Source organism: Mirounga angustirostris, unplaced genomic scaffold (assembly GCF_029215605.1).
Source record: "Mirounga angustirostris isolate CCGP_5_RB_7025 unplaced genomic scaffold, mMirAng1.0.hap1 SCAF_4, whole genome shotgun sequence".
In the NCBI taxonomy this organism is placed as follows: Eukaryota; Metazoa; Chordata; class Mammalia; order Carnivora; family Phocidae; genus Mirounga; species Mirounga angustirostris.
In genome coordinates this window covers 148,007,114-148,026,369 of record NW_026991712.1, presented here as the reverse complement: position 1 = coordinate 148,026,369, position 19,256 = coordinate 148,007,114, and the positions used below count along the sequence as shown (strand labels likewise).

Below are 19,256 nucleotides of genomic sequence, written 5' to 3'. Positions count from 1 at the left end.
GGACTTCAGAAACTTTAACAAGCTGTGCGTGTGGGCGTTATTGATGTTACTGTGGCGGGAAGGGGTACCAGAGAGTGCAGGTGACTGCTGTGCCCGCAGCTGGCCAGGATTGAGCCTGGGCCTCAGATGGCAGATGTTCAGGTCCTCACTGAGCTGTGGGGTTTAGAATGAATTTTTTATTTTATTTTATTTTTTTAAAGAGACAGAGGGAGAGGGGAGAGGGACAGAGGGAGACAGAGAATCTTAAGCATGCTCCAGCATGGAGCCCGAGGTGGGGCTCGATCTCACGACCCTGAGATCCTGACCTGAGCCGAAATCAAGAGTTTGGCGCTTAACTGACTGAGCCACCCAGGCGCCCCTAGGATGATTTTAATGGGGGAGCCCACTCCCCAGGACAGCAGAGTCAGGGTGGTTCTTCCCAACATCCTACCTAACCAACCCCCAGACTCAGAGAGAAGGGGCAGATTCGAGAAGGCAGAATGTGCACCTGCAGGGGATTGGTGGCTGGGTTGGGGTAGAGTGTGACCTATGCCTTGGCTCCTGTGGGGGACTAACGCACAAAGAGTTGAGGGGCCTGATATCAGAGCCCAGCCTCTGCCTCCCCTCAGCCCGAGTGCCGCCCTGGCCCAGCTTGACCATGGCCTTGCCTATGTACCACGCCATACCAGGCAACTCTAGGCTGGCAACCCTGGAGCCCCAGGCCTTGGGGTTAATCCCAGAGGGAGGTAATCCCAGGCAGAGAGGAGGCGCCCACGTCTGCCACCCCCAAATCTTGGAGCATTTGCAGATGGGGGCCTGCCCCTCACTGTAGGAGATGAGTGGCCCAGGGTCTGGGCTCACTCCCCGCTCCAAGCTATAGCCACACTGAACAGCTGGGACTTACATGATGCACCTTGCTTCTCAGCACTGCCCCCCCCCCCCAGCCCTGCACCCCTTTTGTGCTTACTGTGCCCTCTTCCTGGAGATCTTGTTCCCTCTTTCCCTGCTAGGGTGGGTGGGGGTGGGGACTCTGAGGGTCAGGCCTCTGGCACTGACCGCACATGGCGGCCCGCACAGGTTTAACAAGCTGGCTGTGGGCTCCGTGGTGGAAAGTGCCTTCCGGAGGCTGAAGCACCTGCAGGTCTTGGACATAGAAGGCAACTTTGAGTTTGCTGACGTTTCCAAGGACCGGGGCCAGTTGGAAGAGGAAGAAGATGAGGAAGACGAGGAGGACGAGGATGAAGAGGATGAGGAGAGGCGATAGTGACAGGGTGAACCGGATGTGACATAGGTAGGTGGTCTGTGTGGGGGCGCACTGACCTCTCCCCACCAGCGTCCTGTCCCTGACCCCAGGATGGGCCCTGGGTGATGGGCTGGCAAGCCTGTGGGAGGCCGGCACAGGCTGGGGACTCTCCAAGGTGAGGAGCACCCCAATGGGACACGCGCAGGGGCTGGGACGGTGGAAGCAGGGAATGGATATGGGTGCCCAGGAGAAGGCTACTGCTGTGAGCCAGGCCGCAGGTGATGGGGGAGCCAGTGAGGATGCACACAAGCAGATGGCCTGAAGGGGGTTGGGGAGGGACAAGCAGACTCCAGAGGCCAGAGTCGCCCTGCTGGGCATGAGGTGAGGGAGAAGACAAGCCCCCAGACCTAGCTTGGAATCCCGGGAGGATGATAGTAGTGGGGGAGCAGATTTGTTGAGGTGGTAGGAATGTTGAGTTAGATAGGCCGGGGGGGGCGGTGCTCAGGCGGCTGCCCAGGGGTGGGCCACATATACGGGTCTGGGGCTGGAGAGTGAGGTCTAGGCTGGAGATGGGGGTCCAGCCATCATCAGCCTAGAAATAGTCCGGAGGCCACAGGAGGCTCAGGGAGCTCGCTTGGAGAGAGTGTGAGGCCATGGCCAGCTGCAAGGGAGCCTGCAGAAGGGGCTGGAGGGAAGCAGGGAGGGAAGGAGGTAGGAAAACCCCAGGCAGTCAAGGACAGAGGGAGATTATGTGCATGTGCAAAACAAACACCCCACGTGGGCACATTGTGCACACACATGTACCCATGCTCACACGTGTGTCTAGACACACATACACTCGGGGCGCCTGGCTGGCTCAGACGGCTAAGCGTTTGCCTTCAGCTGGGGTCATGATCCTGGGGTCCTGGGATCGAGTCCCGCATCGGGCTCCCTGCTCAGTGCAGAGCCTGCTTCTCCCTCTCCCTCTGCCACTCCCCCTGCTTGTGCTCGCTCTCTCTCTAATAAAAAATTAAAAATCTTAAAAAAAAAAATAAACACGCTCGCACAGAGCACACACTTGCAGAACGCATAGTGCGCACAGACACACATGCACGTGCTCCATGGAACATCCCCAGGCGCAGAACAGGTACGTGCTTGCACACGCGTGGAGGACGCGTGCATGCGACTACACACTGTGTCCCCATGCACAAGGCCCTTGTGGAGAGAGCAGCCGTGTTAGTGCTGCTGAGAGGCAGGTGGAGGGAGCCCTAGCAAGGACCCCCCAGATTTGTCCACGAGGAGCTCAGCTGTGACCTTGTGGGGGCGTGGCCTCAAGGGCAGTGGGGGTGGAGAAAGGAGCTGGCAAGGAGAGACCCCCCCGGAGCGTACACACCTCTCTCAAGAAGTTTGGCTGTGAAGGGAGGACATGAGAGGGTGGCAGGGGGACGGGGGTGTGGAGTTCAGGCGGGGCTCCAATTACCTCTTGCCCTGTTCAGAAACAGAGCCGGTCGGAGCGCTGATGGGGAGGGGCTGGCCTGGAGGAGGGGGTTAAAGACGGGACAGAGGAGAGCAGGGCGAAGCTAGCCCCGTCGAGACGGTAGGAGGGACCGGCTTTGGCAGGAGGGACGGAGGACCGAGTGGCGGCAGTCACACACAGCTTAGTGGCTTGGTGGCTGGACACGCAGTCCTATCAGCCCGATGCCTTCAGCCTTCTGTTTTCTCTGTGCAGCAGGAGGCGCTCGGCTGACCGGGGTGGGTGTGGAGAAGATGGGCCATTGGATCCATCCGTGGCGGGGTTTTTGGCCAGGTGTGTGGGACAGAAGGGTAAGGAACGAGGATGTTGAGGGTACTGGCAAGCGAATGGCTGCAGCGTGGACCCCGGGGGTCAGTCTGGGAAGGGAAGGAGGTGTAGACAGGAGAGTGGGGTGGGCAGGGCCTCTGGAGAGGGACGTTGGAGAGTGGGCACCGTGTGGTGAGTAGCCGGGAGGAGAGCTGTGGTCAGAATGAGCTGAGCTGGCAGGGTCACAGGGTCAGGCTGTGACTATGGGAAGGGGCCCCTGGGCCACTGTTAGGACACTGACTTGAAGTAGGGGCTTGGGTCAGAGAGGAGACTGCAGGGTGGTGGTGAGGACCCCATGGGGGGATGACAGAGGGAAGTGGGGCTGACAGAAGGATGTGCATGGGGTCGTTATCCTAGCTTGGAGAACAGGCCCAGAGGCCATGCTTGGGAGTCCCCTTCCGCCGCTGCTGGGGCCCTAGGGGAGAAGGTGGAGACCTCCTGTTTAGAAATTGTCCTCAGGCAGAGCCGGGGATCAGGGAGGGGGGGTGACCAGCTGTTCAATGAGGATGCTCTGGCCCTCCTGAGGGGGCTATGGAGTCCTGGGGTGGGGGAGAATCTGTCCCCTCTGGAGGCCATTGGCCTCAGGCAGGTCTGTTGCGGGGTTGCCTGGGAGGGGCCCTGGGGAGTGGCCAGAGGTGAGTCGATACCAGGCCTGGCCAGTCAGCGAGAACACTGCCCAGTGGGTGGCCTGCTGGCTCTGGGCCCCCAGGAGCAACTCCCCCTCCCGCCTGCAGTGGCCTAGCCCTCCCAGAGTCCCCTCAGGGGGGCCTCCTAGCTCGAGCCCACCTTCCCAAAGCTGGCAGGTCTGCCCCTGACTCTTCCACATGTTCTGCAGGACAGCGGACCGCCGGACCCCTTTCTGCAGCACGTACCCGTGCCCTGTGAGCCCCGGTCTGCCATGCTCACAGACGCACCCAGTGCCGCCCCCACCAGCCGCCTGCCGCCACCACACGGGCTGAGCACTCAGTCTCCCATCCCCACCCGTTCCGGCAGCGCCCTCAGCCACACATGGGCAGGCACCACGACACGTCCACACACTGCGGGCTGCACGGCGCCCACCGGACAGTTCCGCTCCCCTCCCAGGCCCTCCATCGCCATCATGCCCCTGACTCATGCAGACTCGGGGAAGGGTCTGACCCTGCCCTGGCTCCCACGGGTGCCTGCTCCCTTTACCATGGACCCCCCCCCCACACACACACAAGTCACATGCAGACAGCCCTCTGTGGCCCCTGCCACCAACACCTCTTGCCCCAGCCAGAACTGGCCAGAACAGCTTGCCATCTGCTCAGCCGTCTGTCCATCCGTCCACTGGAGAAGACAGAGTTATCTTGGAGCTCTCTGTGGCCAGGGGCCCGCCACCCTCTGGAACTCACAGAAGCTGATGTTTCTGTTCCCCCCTTTGGGACTGCTGCCCTGGCCCCCAGCCGCTGGGGCGGTCACCCCCTGCCATGCCCCGGCCGGCCACAGGCACGTCTTTGACAGAAATCCCACCGAGGCCAGAGGGAAAGTCTCCCGGGGCGGCTGGGGCCTTGGGCAGGAGTGAGGTGGAGGGGCAGGGCTAAGCAAGGAGGAAGGCCCAGCTGCCCTGATGACATACCTTTTTTATTCTTCGGGCCTGTGGGGGAGTTCTGGGTGCCTTTGGACTTTGAATTCTTTTTAAGAAAAAAATGATAAAAAAAAAAAAAAAACCACCTCAAAGCTGATTTTTCTTGTTACAGAAAAACTAATATAAAAGCATTACCCCTTTCTGGCAGCCCGTGGCCGTGTCTGTGTGTGCTTCCTGTCAGGTGCTGGGCCGGCGCCCGGCTGGGGGTGGGCAGGACACAAGCACCTCAGGGCCTGTCCAGACCGGCAGGAGTCGGCGCAGAGTTTAGTTGTTGGGCCCACAAGTCATCTCACGGGCCGAGGTCCAGGGGTGTGGGGTTTAGTCACAGGTAAGGAGGCCTGAGGCATGTGTGGCCCGTCTGCTTGGTGGGGGTCAGCAGGTCCGGCCAGGACCACCACACGGGGCTTGTGAGCTCACTCTGCACTTCCAGAGGCTGAGCATCTGAGCAGAGGACCTCCTGGCTTTGGGCTACTCAGGCTTACCCGGAGGACCGCCTGCGCCCTGAGCGGGCATCACTGATGGGGGTGTCCCCAGGACGGCTGGGATGGGAAGGAGCCTGGAGGCAGGCCCGAGCTAGAGCAGAGTCCCTTGGGGGCCCAGGTCTTTGCAGGCCTGCCCAGAGAAGAAATGACGGACATGTCTAGTGCTCCCACCAGCCCCAGCAGGGCCAGAGCTGGAACTGGGAGGGGCAGCACCCGGCTTAGAGCAAAGCAGAAACTCTGGCGAGCAGAGCCGCCCCACCGTGGATGAGACGCCCAGGAAGCAGTGTCCTTCTGCTCCTGGAGGTGTGTAAGCATGCTCCTGTCGAGCCCAGTGAAGAGCAGATTCCTGCCTTGGGGTGGGCCAGGCTCCACTGCTCAAAGGGCCTTAGAGATGTGACACGAGGAAGGGATGTTTTAGCCCGTCCACATGATTGTGGGAATGACTGATAGCTTGACCTCTGACCTCTCTTTGGTGATTAGGCCTTAATGAAGGAAGGATGTTCCCATGGTAGACCCTCCAGCCCCTGGCTCTGCAATGGAACGGGGATCCTAGGATCAGGGCCCCTCTTGGACTCCTCAGACTGCGGCCCTGGGAGGAGGATAGGAAGTAGTTCAGGAGTGGGGGCTGGGAGGGCAAGTGCCCTCCTGAGTCTCTGAGTGACTTTGGGAAGCCCATCCCCTCCCCCCGCTTTAGTGTCTTCCAGGGCTCCTCCGTGCAAGACCCTAGAGCTGCGTCTTCTCCCCAGAGCCCATTCAGAACAGGCCGTGTGGCCAGGGCTCTTCTGTGTCCCCTATGAGCTTTCTGGAGGCACCCTGGGCCTGAGGAGAATGAGGGAGAGAGTCTGGAAATGTCTTTGGGCACATCCGCTCCTGAAAGCAAAGCATTCACTAAAGGGATCAGACTATTTGAGGAAATTTGTCTCTTTTGTGGGGACTGATCTCTGTGGTCTGTCCACACTGGCTGTGGAGACAGGCCCCCGGGGAAGCTGATTCGTACTCTGCCTCCTACCTATGACAGCTCAGACAGGCCTGGCTTCATTCCAGTCCCCAGGACAGGCTCGTTTGCACTCTGGCTGCTCAGACAGGCCTGTCCACACACTGCCAGGCCAGCTAGACCTGTCTATCCTCTGGCTACATGGACAGGCCTGACCCTACATTGGCTGCCCAGTCGGGCCAGTCTGCATCGCAGACAGCCTATATTAGCCCAATAAAGAAATGCTGGCCAGGGTGTGGTCGCTACGCCCACAGACTTAAAAAACAAAATACCTTTATTTAGTTATCACTGAATATGCAAACACAGAAAGGAGTAGAAAATCTAACACCACTTCGTCACACAGGCTTGCGTAGAGGGCTGACCCCAGGGCTCCATGGGCAACTTGACCAAAGCATCCCATCACGCCTGCCTCCCCAGTCCTGGCTGGCCCACCTATCCTGTGGCAGGCTGGCCCAGATGTCTCTAAGGGTCCCTGCAGCTCTTCTGAAGACATCCCCTCTCCACGTCAGCTGAGCTTTGTGAGAGACAACTGCTGGAATGGGCTGTGGCACGCGGTAGGCAGTGGGCCTCAGCCTTGGGCTGGGCTGTCCTCGGGGAGAGCTTTGTCTGAGGCCACGTGTTACAGGGCAGGGAGGGGGACGGGCCTGGGCAGGGACACAGCTGGGGCAGAACCAGGCTGTTGTTATGTCTTCATAAACTGAAGGTAGTGGTGGCTCAGAGCTCCCGGAGGGGGGCAGAAACCCTTGGCGTCTGGCCCTGCAGGCCCCCGTTCTCTGGGAAGGAGTGACCAAGGCTTGAAAGACTTGAGTGAGAGTCCTGGCCCTGACATTATTGGCTCTGAGACCTGGCGTGAATGTTTTCAGCTCACAGAGCCTCAACTGTGTGATCCAGAAAGTGAGACCATATAGTGCCTGCCTGCCACCCTCCTAGGCCATCACAGTAGACATGTCACAGCCGGGGCTTAGGCCATGCCGGCTCATCATTCTCTAGCTGGGGCTCGCACCTGCGGTTTTTCCCTTTCCGGAACTCCACTGTCCGACAAGTGGGGCTCATTCTGGCCTCTCAAGGGTGGGAAGAGTGTGTGAGCCTGGCTCCTGGCAGGTGCTCAGAAAAATAGGTGAGTTGAGATCCTGCCCTTGGCGCCTAACCCTGGAGGCCTCCCCTGGCCCCTGCGGCCCTGCAGGCTCAGACATTGGTCTCAAGCTCACTAATCTCAATGGTGCAGTGGTCCAGACAGGTGGCAGCTGACTCCTCGTCCTGCTCCACCTGGACGGGGATGTGGTGGGGACAGGCGGGACCCAGGGTCAGCTCTGAGGCCTCAGCCACGCTCTTCACACAGCCGTTCTGCTGGGTTGCCACGATCTCCTGGAGGCTCACCGGCTTGGTCTCACAGGGCGGCAGTTTCTGGGGAGGGGAAACAGGCCTTGGTAGCAGCAGGAGGGAGTGAGGTTAGACACTGGGGTGGACTGAATGAGCAAACCATGTGATTGGTTTTCCTACAGCTGTGCTGTGGGACCTTGGTAGGTCACCCAGGCCCTCTCTGGGCCCCCAGTTCCACTCTGTCCTGCTTCCTTCTGAGGCTGTCTTAGTGGAGGAGGGCCACACCGTCTGGCGAGCGAGTTGGTGGCTCCCCTGCCTGTCCCCCCCACACACAGAGTGGGAGAGCCTGCTACAGAGTTATTGAAGGAGCCCTGAAAACCATGAAGCCCTGTGCAGACGTACAAACATTTGCATTGTTGTCAGCAGGACAAACACACCTCCATGCGAGGGTCCAGGCTCCAGGGCTTCATCTTCCGTTGTTCCCACTGTTCCTCCCACGATCCACCCACCACCGTGGTGAGTGCTCAGCAAGCAGCCGTTAGAGGAATCAGTCACCCCCGTACAGAGGAGGAGACCGAGGCCAGAGGCAGGGAGGGCTGGGCAGAAGGCTGTCGGCCCCGGTGAGAGGACCTGGTAACATCCCCCCCGCCACCCACAGCTCCCCCTCTCAGCGGCCAGGCCAGGAGGGAGGCACTGCTCTCACCTCAGTGCCTGTTTCCTGAGCAAAGTCCTTCCGGCAGATGTGGGCCATGATCCCGGCCGCCAGCGCATCACCCAGCACGTTAATCATGGTGCGGAAGCGGTCCCTGGTGAGCCAAAGTGGGCACTGAGTGGCGGGCACTTTTTTTCTGTAGGAGGAGCTGGTGGTGGGTGGCGCTCAGCCCAGGCTGGGGCCCGCAGCAAGGTGCCTTAAGGGTCCTCTTGAGCCTATCAGCCCCCCCCGCCCCCCACCGGGGGCGATGCCAGAGCAGGTTGACGCATGGCTGGCTTCCTGGGCACGTGACTGTGCCCGTGCTTAGAAGGGCCTGGGCTGGGTCTAAGGCTCTGCTCCCACCCTCTGGAAGTTCTTTATCAGTTTTGAACAGGGGCGGGCACATTTTCGTTTTCGGACACTGGGCCCCACACACTATGCCACCGGCTGGGCTGGTGTCCGTGAGCACGGCACCCCCGCTGGGCCAAACCACCGCAGTTCCCCGGCCCACCCCCCAGCCCCGCCGGCTGCCCGGCGAACCCCACTCACAGAGCCCAGTCGACAGCGATGATGAGGGTGATGTCGTCAGTGGGCAGTCCCACGGACGTCAGCACAATGACCATGGTGACGAGCCCAGCCTGGGGGATGCCAGCCGCCCCGATGCTGGCCGCGGTGGCCGTGATGCTGCAGGAGGGGCGGGCAGAGCAGGGGGAGAAGCAGGAGGGGCAGGCCTCGCTGCTGGGGCCCTGGCTCCAAGAAGGAAGCCAGATGCCAGGGCCTCTGGGGACAGCCATATGGGGCCGGGCTTGTCGGGAAAGCCACATCGGGAAGTTCTCGCAGTGGGGGCTCAAGGTCCTCTGGCCCCGTGGCCTCCATCCCTGGCCTCAGCAGAAACTCCTGAGGAGTTCGTGGAGAAGCCTGTCCCTGGAGCCACTGCCTCGGTAGGGTTCCAGGAAGCTGCCCGGGGATTCAGGTCGACCCCACACAGCCCTGCCCAGCCTGCTTCTGGGGCCTGGTTCCCAGGGCCAGACTTGTGCCCTCGGGCTGGCATGCAAGGCCTTCCCCACGGCCTCTGCCCCTCACACCAGCACCCTTCCCTCAGCTCCAGCCACACTAGCAGTCCCCCCTCTGTCCCTCGTCCCGGCCCCCGCCTCTGCTCACCCCGTGCCTGCCTGCAGCCCCCTCGCTGCCCTGCGTGTCCAGACTGCAGGCCCTCCTCTGGGCCTCAGCTTCCCAGCCTGCTCTGCAGGGTGCCGCTGGGGAAGGAGCCCTGAGTCACAGACGCCAGGTCACGATCCAGCCGCCGCACTGACTTGCTGTGTGGCCTGGAACAAACCTCTTCCCCGAAACCCCACCATATCTGGGAGCTCAAGAATCCTAAAGGCCCTTCCAGTGTCCTCCTCTCCCCGCCTGCCAATCTACACTGGGTATGGGTGTCAGGTATGTACCTGATGGTGATGATCTGGCCGAAGTCCAGCTCATAATTGTTGACCTGGGCAATGAAGATGGCGGCCACAGCCTCGTAGAGTGCGGTGCCGTCCATGTTGATGGTGGCGCCCACAGGCAGCACAAAGCGGGCAATGCGCCGGTCAATGTGGTTGTTTTCCAGCAGGCACTTGAAGGTGATGGGCAGTGTGGCTGAGCTGTGGGCAGAGGGGTCAGTGTCTGCCTACCACCCTCTTCCCCTGCCAGGGACAGGAATCTTGTCCCCACCCCACGCAGCCTACTCATCACCGGTGAGAAGAGGCTGAAAGAGCTTTGCAGTGGTCTCAAGTGGCATCCTTGGGGAGTGTGAGATCAGTGGCCCAGCCAGGCCCGCCCAGGCCTAGCGCCTGAGAGATCCCCACCAACCACACAGGTTGGGAAAGGAGTCGCCACCAGCAGAGCACCTACTATGCGCCAGGCATTGTGCTTTACGTACGCTCATCCGATCCTCTTGGCTTCCTGTGAGGGAGGGGTTTTGAGGCTGTTTTACAGATGAAAAAACAGAAGCCCAGAGGGGACGAGGGGCTGACCCAGAGTCACAGCGCTGTGCCATGCTTAGAAGAAGTGGCTGGACTTGCTGGATTTCGATCCCAGCCTCCCACTAGCCGAGTGGCTCTGGCAGGTTCCTCAACCTGTGCATGCCTTAGTCTCCCTGTCCCACGTGATACCTAGATTACAGCGCTATGAGGGTGGTTCAACGAGAAAGCGCTTTGAACAGTGTCTGGCACTTGGCAAGCACTCAGATGGCAGAAACCACTCCGATCACTATTACGGTGTTTGCAGCGAAGCTCCTGGTGGCCGTGCTGAGACAAAAACGCAGGTTGGGGTGGCCCCAGTGCCCTTCCTCTACCACAGGCCACTGCCTGGGGGCCCATGTCCACTTCCCAGTGTGCTGGGCCCAAGGCTGTGGCTCCTGCCAAGCAGGAGATGGCCCAGGGCTGCTGGCTTCAGCAGGGCTTGGCCTGTGGCCTGGGGGCCAGCAGCCACTTGGGACTTTGTCTTTCCTTTCCACCTCCTGGCCCTGCCCTGTGTGGAGGTTCCTGGATGAGGCTTCTGGGGCTTCTCCTCCCTGGGGCTCTGCTTCTCCTCAGTTCTTCCTGAGGTGCTTTGGCTGCCAAGGATGGGGTCATGTGGCTGCCGAGGAAGGATCTCGGTGGTGGCCTTCATTCCCATTTGACAGATTGGAAGGGTGAGGCCCAGAGAAGAGAAGGCAATAAGGGCTGGAAGGAAGAGCCAGGCTTTGGCTCCAGAGAGACACGGGCCTGAGCTCAGGTGACTTCCTTCATATGGAGCTTGGACATCTGCTATGGGGAGAACCACCCTTTCTTCCTGGTGTATAGAGCACTTTCTCCCCCTTGAAAGACACCTGGGTTTGCATGACTCCAACCCCCTGGGCTCTTCCGCACTCTGCTGTGGGCTGGGATCCTGGAGAGCAGGTGCCACTTCATCTAGCCCAGACCAGCCTTCTTGCCCTTTGGTGGCTTATCTCCACTCATTCCCATGGCAACCCTCTGAGGCAGAGGCCACCATAACCCCCAATTTGTATGTGAGGAAATTGATGCCCAGGGAGCTCAAGTGACTTGCCCACAGCCACACAGCCAGTGGGTGATGGAACCGTGATTCAAATCCCCACTGGCTAGTGACACTGTCCAGGTGTGACAGGGCATCCAGCCAGGATGTCCCCGTGGCTGCAGATGGGCCAAGTCCCTAAACAACACAGGGCCCGACTCCAACAGAAGCATGGTGTGGCAGAGAAAGGTGAGAGCAATTGCAGATTCATCCCTTGTCAGCTGTCCCGACCCCAGGTGTGCAGAAGCCACCCCCACATGGACTGAGTGGGCCTTAGAGACTCGGGCAGTAGGGGAGGGGAAGGCGTTAAGAGGCAATAAGGGCTTCCTGCCATTCGGCGGGCAGGTGGGACCTCAAGCAATCCGTTTCAAAAATTGGTCTCATTACCATAGCTCCCCCCCAAGTTTGTGAAGTGGGCCACACTGAAACTTTCCAGGTTCTATGGCTATGGACACATGACGGCGGGACAGAGGAACAGATTCAGCCATTGCCCTCTCCCCACCCTGCGCATCACCTGGGGCTACCTGGAGGAGGTGGCTAGTGCGATGAGCAGGGCCTGGAGGACACCGCGGATGAAGACAATGGGGTTCTTTTTGGTAATGAAGAAGTAGAGCAGGGGCAGGATGAAGAGGCCGTGGACCACCAGCCCACACACCACAGTGACCGCATAGAAGCCCAGCTTCTTTCTGACAGCCGTGGGGTCATCCATCTCCAGGATCTTGCCGGCGATGAGGAACACAATGCCGAAGGGGAAGTACCTGGGGGCAGGGTGGGGACGGGCAGCCAGCTCAGGGCCAGGCAGGTAAGGGTCCCAGGCAGCGATGCAGTACCAGGGCACATGGCGTCATTCATACCCCGGCCCCCAACCAGCCCAGCCCTGCAAGACCTCTGGCCTCTGTGCCTTCCCATCTAGGCCTTTGAGGAGTGCCCTGCCCTCAGCAGGCCCTTGTTTCAACCCAGCAGTGCCACGAACTTCATGCATGACGTTGGGCAAGCCTCTGCATTTCCCCATCTGAACTGGTTGGACTAGAAGATTCCTAAGGCCTGAGCTCTGAACCAAGAGGGGCAGCTGGTTCTCGCTTCCAGTGTTCCTCTTCTTCAAAAGCTGAGCTGATGAGACTCCATGTGATGGGGAAACTGGGCCAGGAGAGCAGGGCTATGCTTAGCTTGTAACTTTCCTCCAGTGGGCCTGACCAGGCCAGAAATGGCAGGCTCAGGGCTGGAATGAGGCCTGGTCAGGGCTGGCGGGGGGTGAGGGGGTGGGGGAAGGAGTGGAATCCAGGGGAAAATGTGTAGCTCTGGAGGCCCCAGGCCAGGGCTGAGCCTCCTGTGCAGCTTTCTGCTTACGCTAGGAAAGCAGAGGAAGGGACCATGGGTGTCCCTCCATCTGCACAGGGCAGGGCTGGAAGGGGGCGGGTGAAGGTAGAAGAGGACGCTCCTGTCCCCCCATGAGGCTTACCACACAGCCACCGCCACAATCTTCATGACAGACTCATTGAGGCACTGGCAAAAGCTGACTAGAGGGGTTCCACTGTCACCCATGCGGCCCAGCATGATGCCTGCGGGGACAGGGACACACAAGCATATCACGCATGCCACAGATTGAGATGCAGTTGCGCACGACATCATCACGTGCTGGCACAGGCTGGTGGCGAAGCGCGGACAGAGCCACATGCGCATGGAGCCCGCGGGCCTTGGCCGACTTCCCAGCAGCCTTTGATGCACCAGCGCTTCCCCCAACCCTTTCCCTTCCTTCTCGGCCGCCACCACTGGACCAGGGCTCTTGTCTCGTCCTCCTTGCTCATCCATAAAAATGCTCCCTGCCATACACCCCTCACTGGCTTCCTGAGCCCTCAGACCATCACCAAGTTCCCCACTGCTTCAGGCCCCAGTCAGTCTGACCTGTCTACACCTCCCACCTCCATCTGGCCCTGCTTTTCACCTTCTCACTATGCTCTGGCATCACTGGCCTTCCTTATGTTTCTAGAATACATCAAGCTTCTCACTGCCACAGGGCCTTTGCCCACATAGGTCCTGGTGCCCGAAACCCTGTCCACCTGGCTCCGCATGCGGCCTGGGGACCTGTCCCCACTCCCCTCGGCATACTCCCGGTTTGTTCTTCTCTGTCTCATCTCTTTCTGATCCCTTTATATCACTATTACAACTTATAACTATTATTTTCCAGTTGTCCGTTGTTTCTTCTCGTCTCCTCCAGCAGAAGGTTAGCTCCATGAGGGCAACAACAGTATTTCCTTCGCTGGCACATTGTAGGTGCTCAACGATAAGCACCTAATGACGGAAGGAACAAAGGAATGACTAATAAAGCCTTTCCTGGAGCCCCTGTTATTCCCTTCCTTGGGGGGTGTTCATTTATGTACTCTTTCAGGTGAGCTGTATGCAAGTGAGCACCATCAGGCCACTCCTGAAACATGGACAAGGGACAGCTGTCCCTTCTGGTGACACAAAAATAGAGAGCAAAGCACTCTGTGGCTGCCCTTGGAAAGCTTGCTGGCAATGTGCTTGGAGGGGCTCACCACCTGGGTCAGCCAGGGAGAAGCAGGGCCGGGATTTGAACCCTGGCCTACGGGACTCCAGAGAGAGGCCCTTTACCTGCCCCAGAAGCCCTGAGCCCACACGGTCCACAGAACAGCTACCACGCAGTGATGGGATAACACGGGACCCTGCTGCTGTGATTAGGAGAGGCCCAAGCTGGAGGTGACACAGCCTAGCCCCTCCCATCTGGCCTGTGGAAGCCTGGCTGAGCTGAGACCCAGGTCCCCTGCCAGCTCTGTTGCTCCTCAGCCTCTTCCTGCCTGAGTCAGTCTCCACTTAGATTTCCCTGGAGGCACCTAAGGGCTCTGGCTGGCTGGGTGCTGGTGTGCACAGGACCCAGCGTGTGGCAGGAGGCCTCCTGCAATAGTCAAGGCTAATGAGGCCTCAGCATCAGCCACGTCCCAACACCAGGGGAGAGATGGGGAGAGGAGGCTGTGTTGAGGGGACCATTCGGAGCAGCTGGGCAAGTGTGGCTCGCTCACACTCAGATGTGGGCACACACAGAAGCAGGCACACCCTGAGGTGGGCCCGCACAGATGCACGCACGGGCCCAGGCACACGCTGACTTGGACACACATACACAGATCTGCATACACACTTGGGCCCACATATACAAACACGGACGCACTGACACGTGGACAGTTACACACGTCCAGTCAACACTTAGGGAACGGAGTCCAAGGGTCCCCGGGTTTCTTCCGCTCCGCCAGCAGACGTCCTGTTTATAAGTTCGCACCTCTAAGAGAGGCGGCTGGGGAGGAGGAGGAGGAGTGTCCACTGAGGACCGATTGCCAGATGTGCTGCAAGCGCTTCCAAGCACCATCTTGTCACACACTCGCGTCCTTGAGGCCCTGGCCCCTCTGCGCGCCTGCCCGTCGAGCCAAGACGTTAAGAGCTTCCTCACCCACCATGGCCCATCCATTCACCCAGCCATCCACCCATCTCTCCAACAGATTTTCCCGCGTGCCTGCTCTTGCCAGTCCGGGCGGTGGGCTGTGGGGATAAGTGGGGAACAAGCCAGGCCCATCTCTGCCTGCATGGAGCTCACACCTGCTTCTGTGCGACTTCAACAGAAACAGATACATAACTGCAGTCGGTCAGACGTTTAAGGAGGAACATGGGGCACCCGATCGGTCGGGGGGGGTCGGTAAGACTTTCCCGAGGACATGATGCGTAGGCAGACCTCCGTCCCCCCAGCCCCGGCAAGGATGAGAAAGGCGCAGGGGAGAGGAAGGGGCCGGAGCGGCCAGTTGGCAGGAAGTGGGAAGGGCTTTGGGGAGGCGGCTTCCGGAAACCGGAAAGCAGCGTGGCGGCCGGGAGCGGGGGGGGCGGGGAGAGCGCGGGAGCGGAGGAGTGGGGGGCAGCTGCGCCGGGCACGCGGGGCTCCGCAGGCCGCGTGCAGCGCTCGGGCCCCCTCTCCAAGTGCACTGGAGAGCCCCTGGAGGCTTTTTGCAGGACTTTACGAGCCGGTGAGGAGGACACACCAGGACAGGGACTCTTCAGGAGGCTCGTGCAGAAGCCAGGTGAGAGGTGACGGTGGCCCTGAACCGCGGGGTGGCAGAGGGCAGAGGGAAATGCAGGCTCGGAGAGAGGCTTCAGGGGTAGACCTGACAGATTTGGATGCGGGCTGGGGCAGAGGCCGAGGCAGAAAATGGCGCCCGGATGCCCTGCGTGAGCGACCAGAGGATGGTGAGAAAGCCTTGTGGAGAAGTCAGGGAGGTGGGAGAGGCCCTCCCAGGCCCTTGGCCAGGGTGAAGAGGGAGGTTGATGCCAATTTTAGAATAAGACAATGACCTCTGACACGGTCTCGAAGGACAAGATGGGGATTGACGAGCTAGATTGTTCTGGATGGCTTGTCCCCACGAAGGACAAGGGTTTTGTGTGTGTGTTGGGTGTTGCTGGCAGAGGCAGACCCATAGGTTTTGTGGGATCTGACGCTTATACAGTTTGGGGCCCTCTCTACGGAAAAATAATAGTGTGTGTGCGCGCAAATGCGCACGCAAACAAGGTACAGAAAGACCTTTGCAAGTTAAGCTTCACTGGCTTCATGGTAATAGCCTATGGCTGGGGATCTTGGCACCTCCCAGAGAAGAGTAGCAAAGGGGAGGATGTGGTCAGGAAGCAACTGTGGGCCCTGAGAAATGACACAGACATGTCTGAGGAGACAGTTGGCCAGTGAGAAGCCCCTGTGGGAGATGGAGGGGAGAAATAAGGGCTTTAGAGAAATGGTAATGACTGAGAGTTTTAGATTTTTCCTGTTCTTTAGTGTAATGTCCCCCCACCCTGCCCCAGGAACCCCAGACCTCGGTAAAATGGAACAGGCTGCTAGGAGGGGGGCCCAGGGATGGTCCTCTTTAAGGGCAAGCTGACACCCCTGGAGGCTGACTAGCACCCAGGGAGGGAGAATTCCAAGTGAGGAACACCAGCTCTAGCCGGGGGGAGGACAGGAGACACCCCTCGGTCATAGAATGGGGACTTAAGCCACTCCACTGGCTAGGAAAGAAAGGAGCCACCTGGAAGATAGGAGACTCCAGGTTATTCACATTAGTGGGTACAGGGTGGCAGAGAAGGATGGATGCAAAGGGGACTGGCTGCAGGCCACTGCCAGTGTGGGGCGGGCAGCACATACCCATGGTGGCAGAGAAGATGACAATGCCCAGCACGTTCATGCCGTCGATGGTATCAGGCTCTGACTTGTAAACAACCTCAGGTGGCGGGGTCAGGTCCAGGGCGAAGTTCTGAACACGAGAGCCATTCTCTTCCTGGACCCCATAGACGAGGATCTGCCGAGGAGGGGTCTCCTCCCATGCCATCTTGGGGGATTTGACAACGGGGGTGGTCTTGGTGCGGTACTAGTGGGCGACACCCCAACCAGGAAGGAGTCAGGGCCAAATACTGTTCTTAATGTCATCAACAACAACAGTAACATCTTGGAGGCACATTTGGATGCAGTCAAGAACTATTTGACTGACAATAACCCTGTGAGGTAGGCAGGAGTATTACCAAGATTTTACCAAAAAGAAAATTGAGAGTCCTTTATCCATGGACACACTCCCTAGCCATGCGTCTCTCCACCCCTTCCTCCCTCTTCTTCCTTCTCTGCGTCATCGCACCCATCTGGGTCCCTCACTACGCATCTCTTCTTCTACCCAGATAATTTTCCATTCACCTACCTATGCCTTCCAAGCATCCATTTTCCATCCACCTAACAGCCAGCCAGCCCTGCCTGCCACTGATGGAAACTTGGACCTTCTCTTTGAAAAAGTTCAGCTTGCCCCAAGCCTTTTTGAGGAGAAGAGGATCCAGCTGGGAGGAACTGAGCCTCCAAGCCGGCTCCCTTTCCTCCTCTGCCCTCCTTGGGTCTTCCCCTCTCATTCCTTGGGCACTAGGAGCCCAAACAAGGGAGTCCTCTCTCCTCCCAACACCACAGTGTCAATGAGGTAGGTCTTCTGGGGGTTGGGGTGGGGGAACCACTCAGGAAATATATGGGACCTCAAGTTTCCATGCTTCAGTTTCTTTATCTGTAAAATGGGGGTCACAGTCGTATCTAGCTCGTTAGATTAAATGAGACAACATACGTGAAGTGTTTCAACTGTGCCTGGCGTGTGGCATGCCTTACGTGGTCTTTACCGTTAACCGCTGTTATCATGCCACCACCACCATCATCATCATTCCAACACTGAACATGCTGTGGTGGACGCCAGGGACAAAAAGATGAACCAGACATGAGTTCTGCTCTGACAGCATTGGGGAGGGAGTGACTTACTTTGCCTCAGGGGTCAGACAGCTTCCCAAAGAAGGGGACATTTGAGTTGGGCCTTGAAGGATGGGTAGGAGTTTGCCAAAAGAGAAAGGGCATTCTGGGTAGGTATAAGGTAGAGCAACATTCATTCTTTCTCTCTCACGCCTTCAGTAATTCCCCATCACTATTGGAATAAAATCAGAACTCCCTTGCCTAGCACTGAGGGCCGGTCATTCTCTGGCTCATTTCATAGATAAAGGCCCAGGAGATTAGGAAAGATACAGTGATTAGCTCAAGGTTTCACAGCTCCTTATTTTCGAGCCTCCTCTCCAACCCTCAACCTCCTCCTTTGTGTCCTCAGTCCCAATGCAGGGCCCAGCCCAGGCAAGGGAGTCAGGAAATGCTTGCTGGATCGTCAACCAACCAGCCAACATTTTATGAGGGGAAAAGGATTAGAAATTATTAGAAGGGCAGACAAAAATTGGCGCACCAAGATATTTACCATCATTTCCAAAAAGAAAAAACTTTGAAAACAACCTCGAGGCCCACCGAAATGAGGGATGGCCCCACCATGGGCTCTTGTATAACCGCAAATAGTGTATTTTAAAGAAACACTTAGTAACCAGGGCAAATGCTTATGCTATAATGAGCTTGGGGAAAAAGCAAGATACACACCGTCTATGTACTATTACCCCAATTTTGTTTTCCAAAACATATTTATGCAGAGAAAAAAGACTAGATGTGTCACAACTACTACCACTGTTGCTTGGTCCTAGAACAAGAGAAGATTTTTATTTTCTGCTTTGTATTTTAGTGTTTTCCTAATATTTTATACTGAACATGATTATTGTTCTTAACTACAGGGAAAAGGGGTTATTTTAAAAAGAAAAAGAACACAGACTTAGACGCCAGAGAGGCCTGGGTTTCCTGACCAGCACTGTCATTTACTAGCTGTATAACTTTGGGCAGGTCCTTTAATCCTTCCAAGCCTCTAGCCTAGGTTTCCTCATCTGGGACAGGGGGTGGGTGCACTGAGCCCAGGGTTACTGTGAGGATCCAGTGATTGGGGGTGTGCGAGCACGGGGGTGAACCTAGAGCATGGCTGCTTCCCCCTACCCTGTCAGTTCTCTTCCTAAGAAGCTGGAACCCTGGGCAGGGGTGTGGCCAGGGGAGGCTCTAAGGATCTTGATCGCCCCACCTCCCCTCCTCTCCAGAAGGAACAGTGTGGGAGGCAGGGAGACTTGCTGGGTAAACCTGACACCTCCCAGCCTGGCCCAGGCTGGCCCTACCTGCCCTGCTCCCTCGCCCCTCGCCCCAGGACCCACTCACCTGTTTGAATGTGGCTTCCACCAGGTTGGCTGGGAACATGTTCCTGGGAAGAGAGTCAGTAACTGAAGAATTCCAGAGCCCAGGACAGGAGGGCCCATGGGGTCATCTGAACACCTCAGGGCCTTCCATGACCTAGCCCACCTCCCTCCCATCTGAACACCTCAAGGCCTTCCATGACCTATCCCACCCCCACCTCACGTCTTCCTACCACCAGCCACCCCTACCCCCCACCCCACCTCCCAATCCCCAGTACTCAAAACTCCCAACACCAATTGCATACGGTTCCATAGAGACACTGCATACTTCCCCAGCACCCAGGCCTTGGTCCACACTGTTCCTTCTGCCTACAATGTCCCTCCTGCTTCCCTGGCTAGCTCCTACTCCAGTCAGTCAGAGGCCACGCCTTCTCTGATTACTGGCCGACTCTGCGGTTCTTTCCTCGGG

At 58.3% G+C, this 19,256-nt stretch overlaps 2 protein-coding genes across 6 annotated transcripts in view; one reads left to right on the top strand and one right to left on the bottom strand.

The window, feature by feature from the left end:
• PODN (podocan) overlaps positions 1-19,256 on the top strand; it is a 58,660-nt gene that overhangs the window by 17,918 nt on the left and 21,486 nt on the right. Inside the window, exons 10-12 of one of the 5 annotated variants that reach the window (XR_006794534.3) lie at positions 1,057-1,270; positions 2,934-3,008; positions 3,877-4,792. Coding sequence is in view for 3 of the 5 variants with exons in the window: in XM_064589131.1 (XP_064445201.1) it covers positions 1,057-1,243 (187 nt within the window). In the remaining 2 variants the exon portion in view is untranslated. Of the gene's footprint in view, positions 1-1,056; positions 1,271-2,930; positions 3,009-3,876; positions 15,266-19,256 lie in introns of those variants that run through there. The other 4 variants (XR_006794533.3, XM_064589131.1, XM_064589132.1 and 1 more) reach the window with 4 other exon arrangements.
• Positions 7,309-19,256, bottom strand: part of SLC1A7 (solute carrier family 1 member 7) — a 42,792-nt gene continuing 30,844 nt past the window's right edge. Inside the window, exons 4-11 of the mRNA XM_045897671.2 lie at positions 18,813-18,855; positions 16,371-16,593; positions 12,648-12,747; positions 11,713-11,946; positions 9,583-9,777; positions 8,684-8,818; positions 8,147-8,249; positions 7,309-7,527 (exon numbers count right to left, since the gene is read on the bottom strand). Coding sequence (XP_045753627.2) covers positions 7,309-7,527; positions 8,147-8,249; positions 8,684-8,818; positions 9,583-9,777; positions 11,713-11,946; positions 12,648-12,747; positions 16,371-16,593; positions 18,813-18,855 — 1,252 coding nt within the window. The remainder of the gene's footprint in view (positions 7,528-8,146; positions 8,250-8,683; positions 8,819-9,582; positions 9,778-11,712; positions 11,947-12,647; positions 12,748-16,370; positions 16,594-18,812; positions 18,856-19,256) is intronic.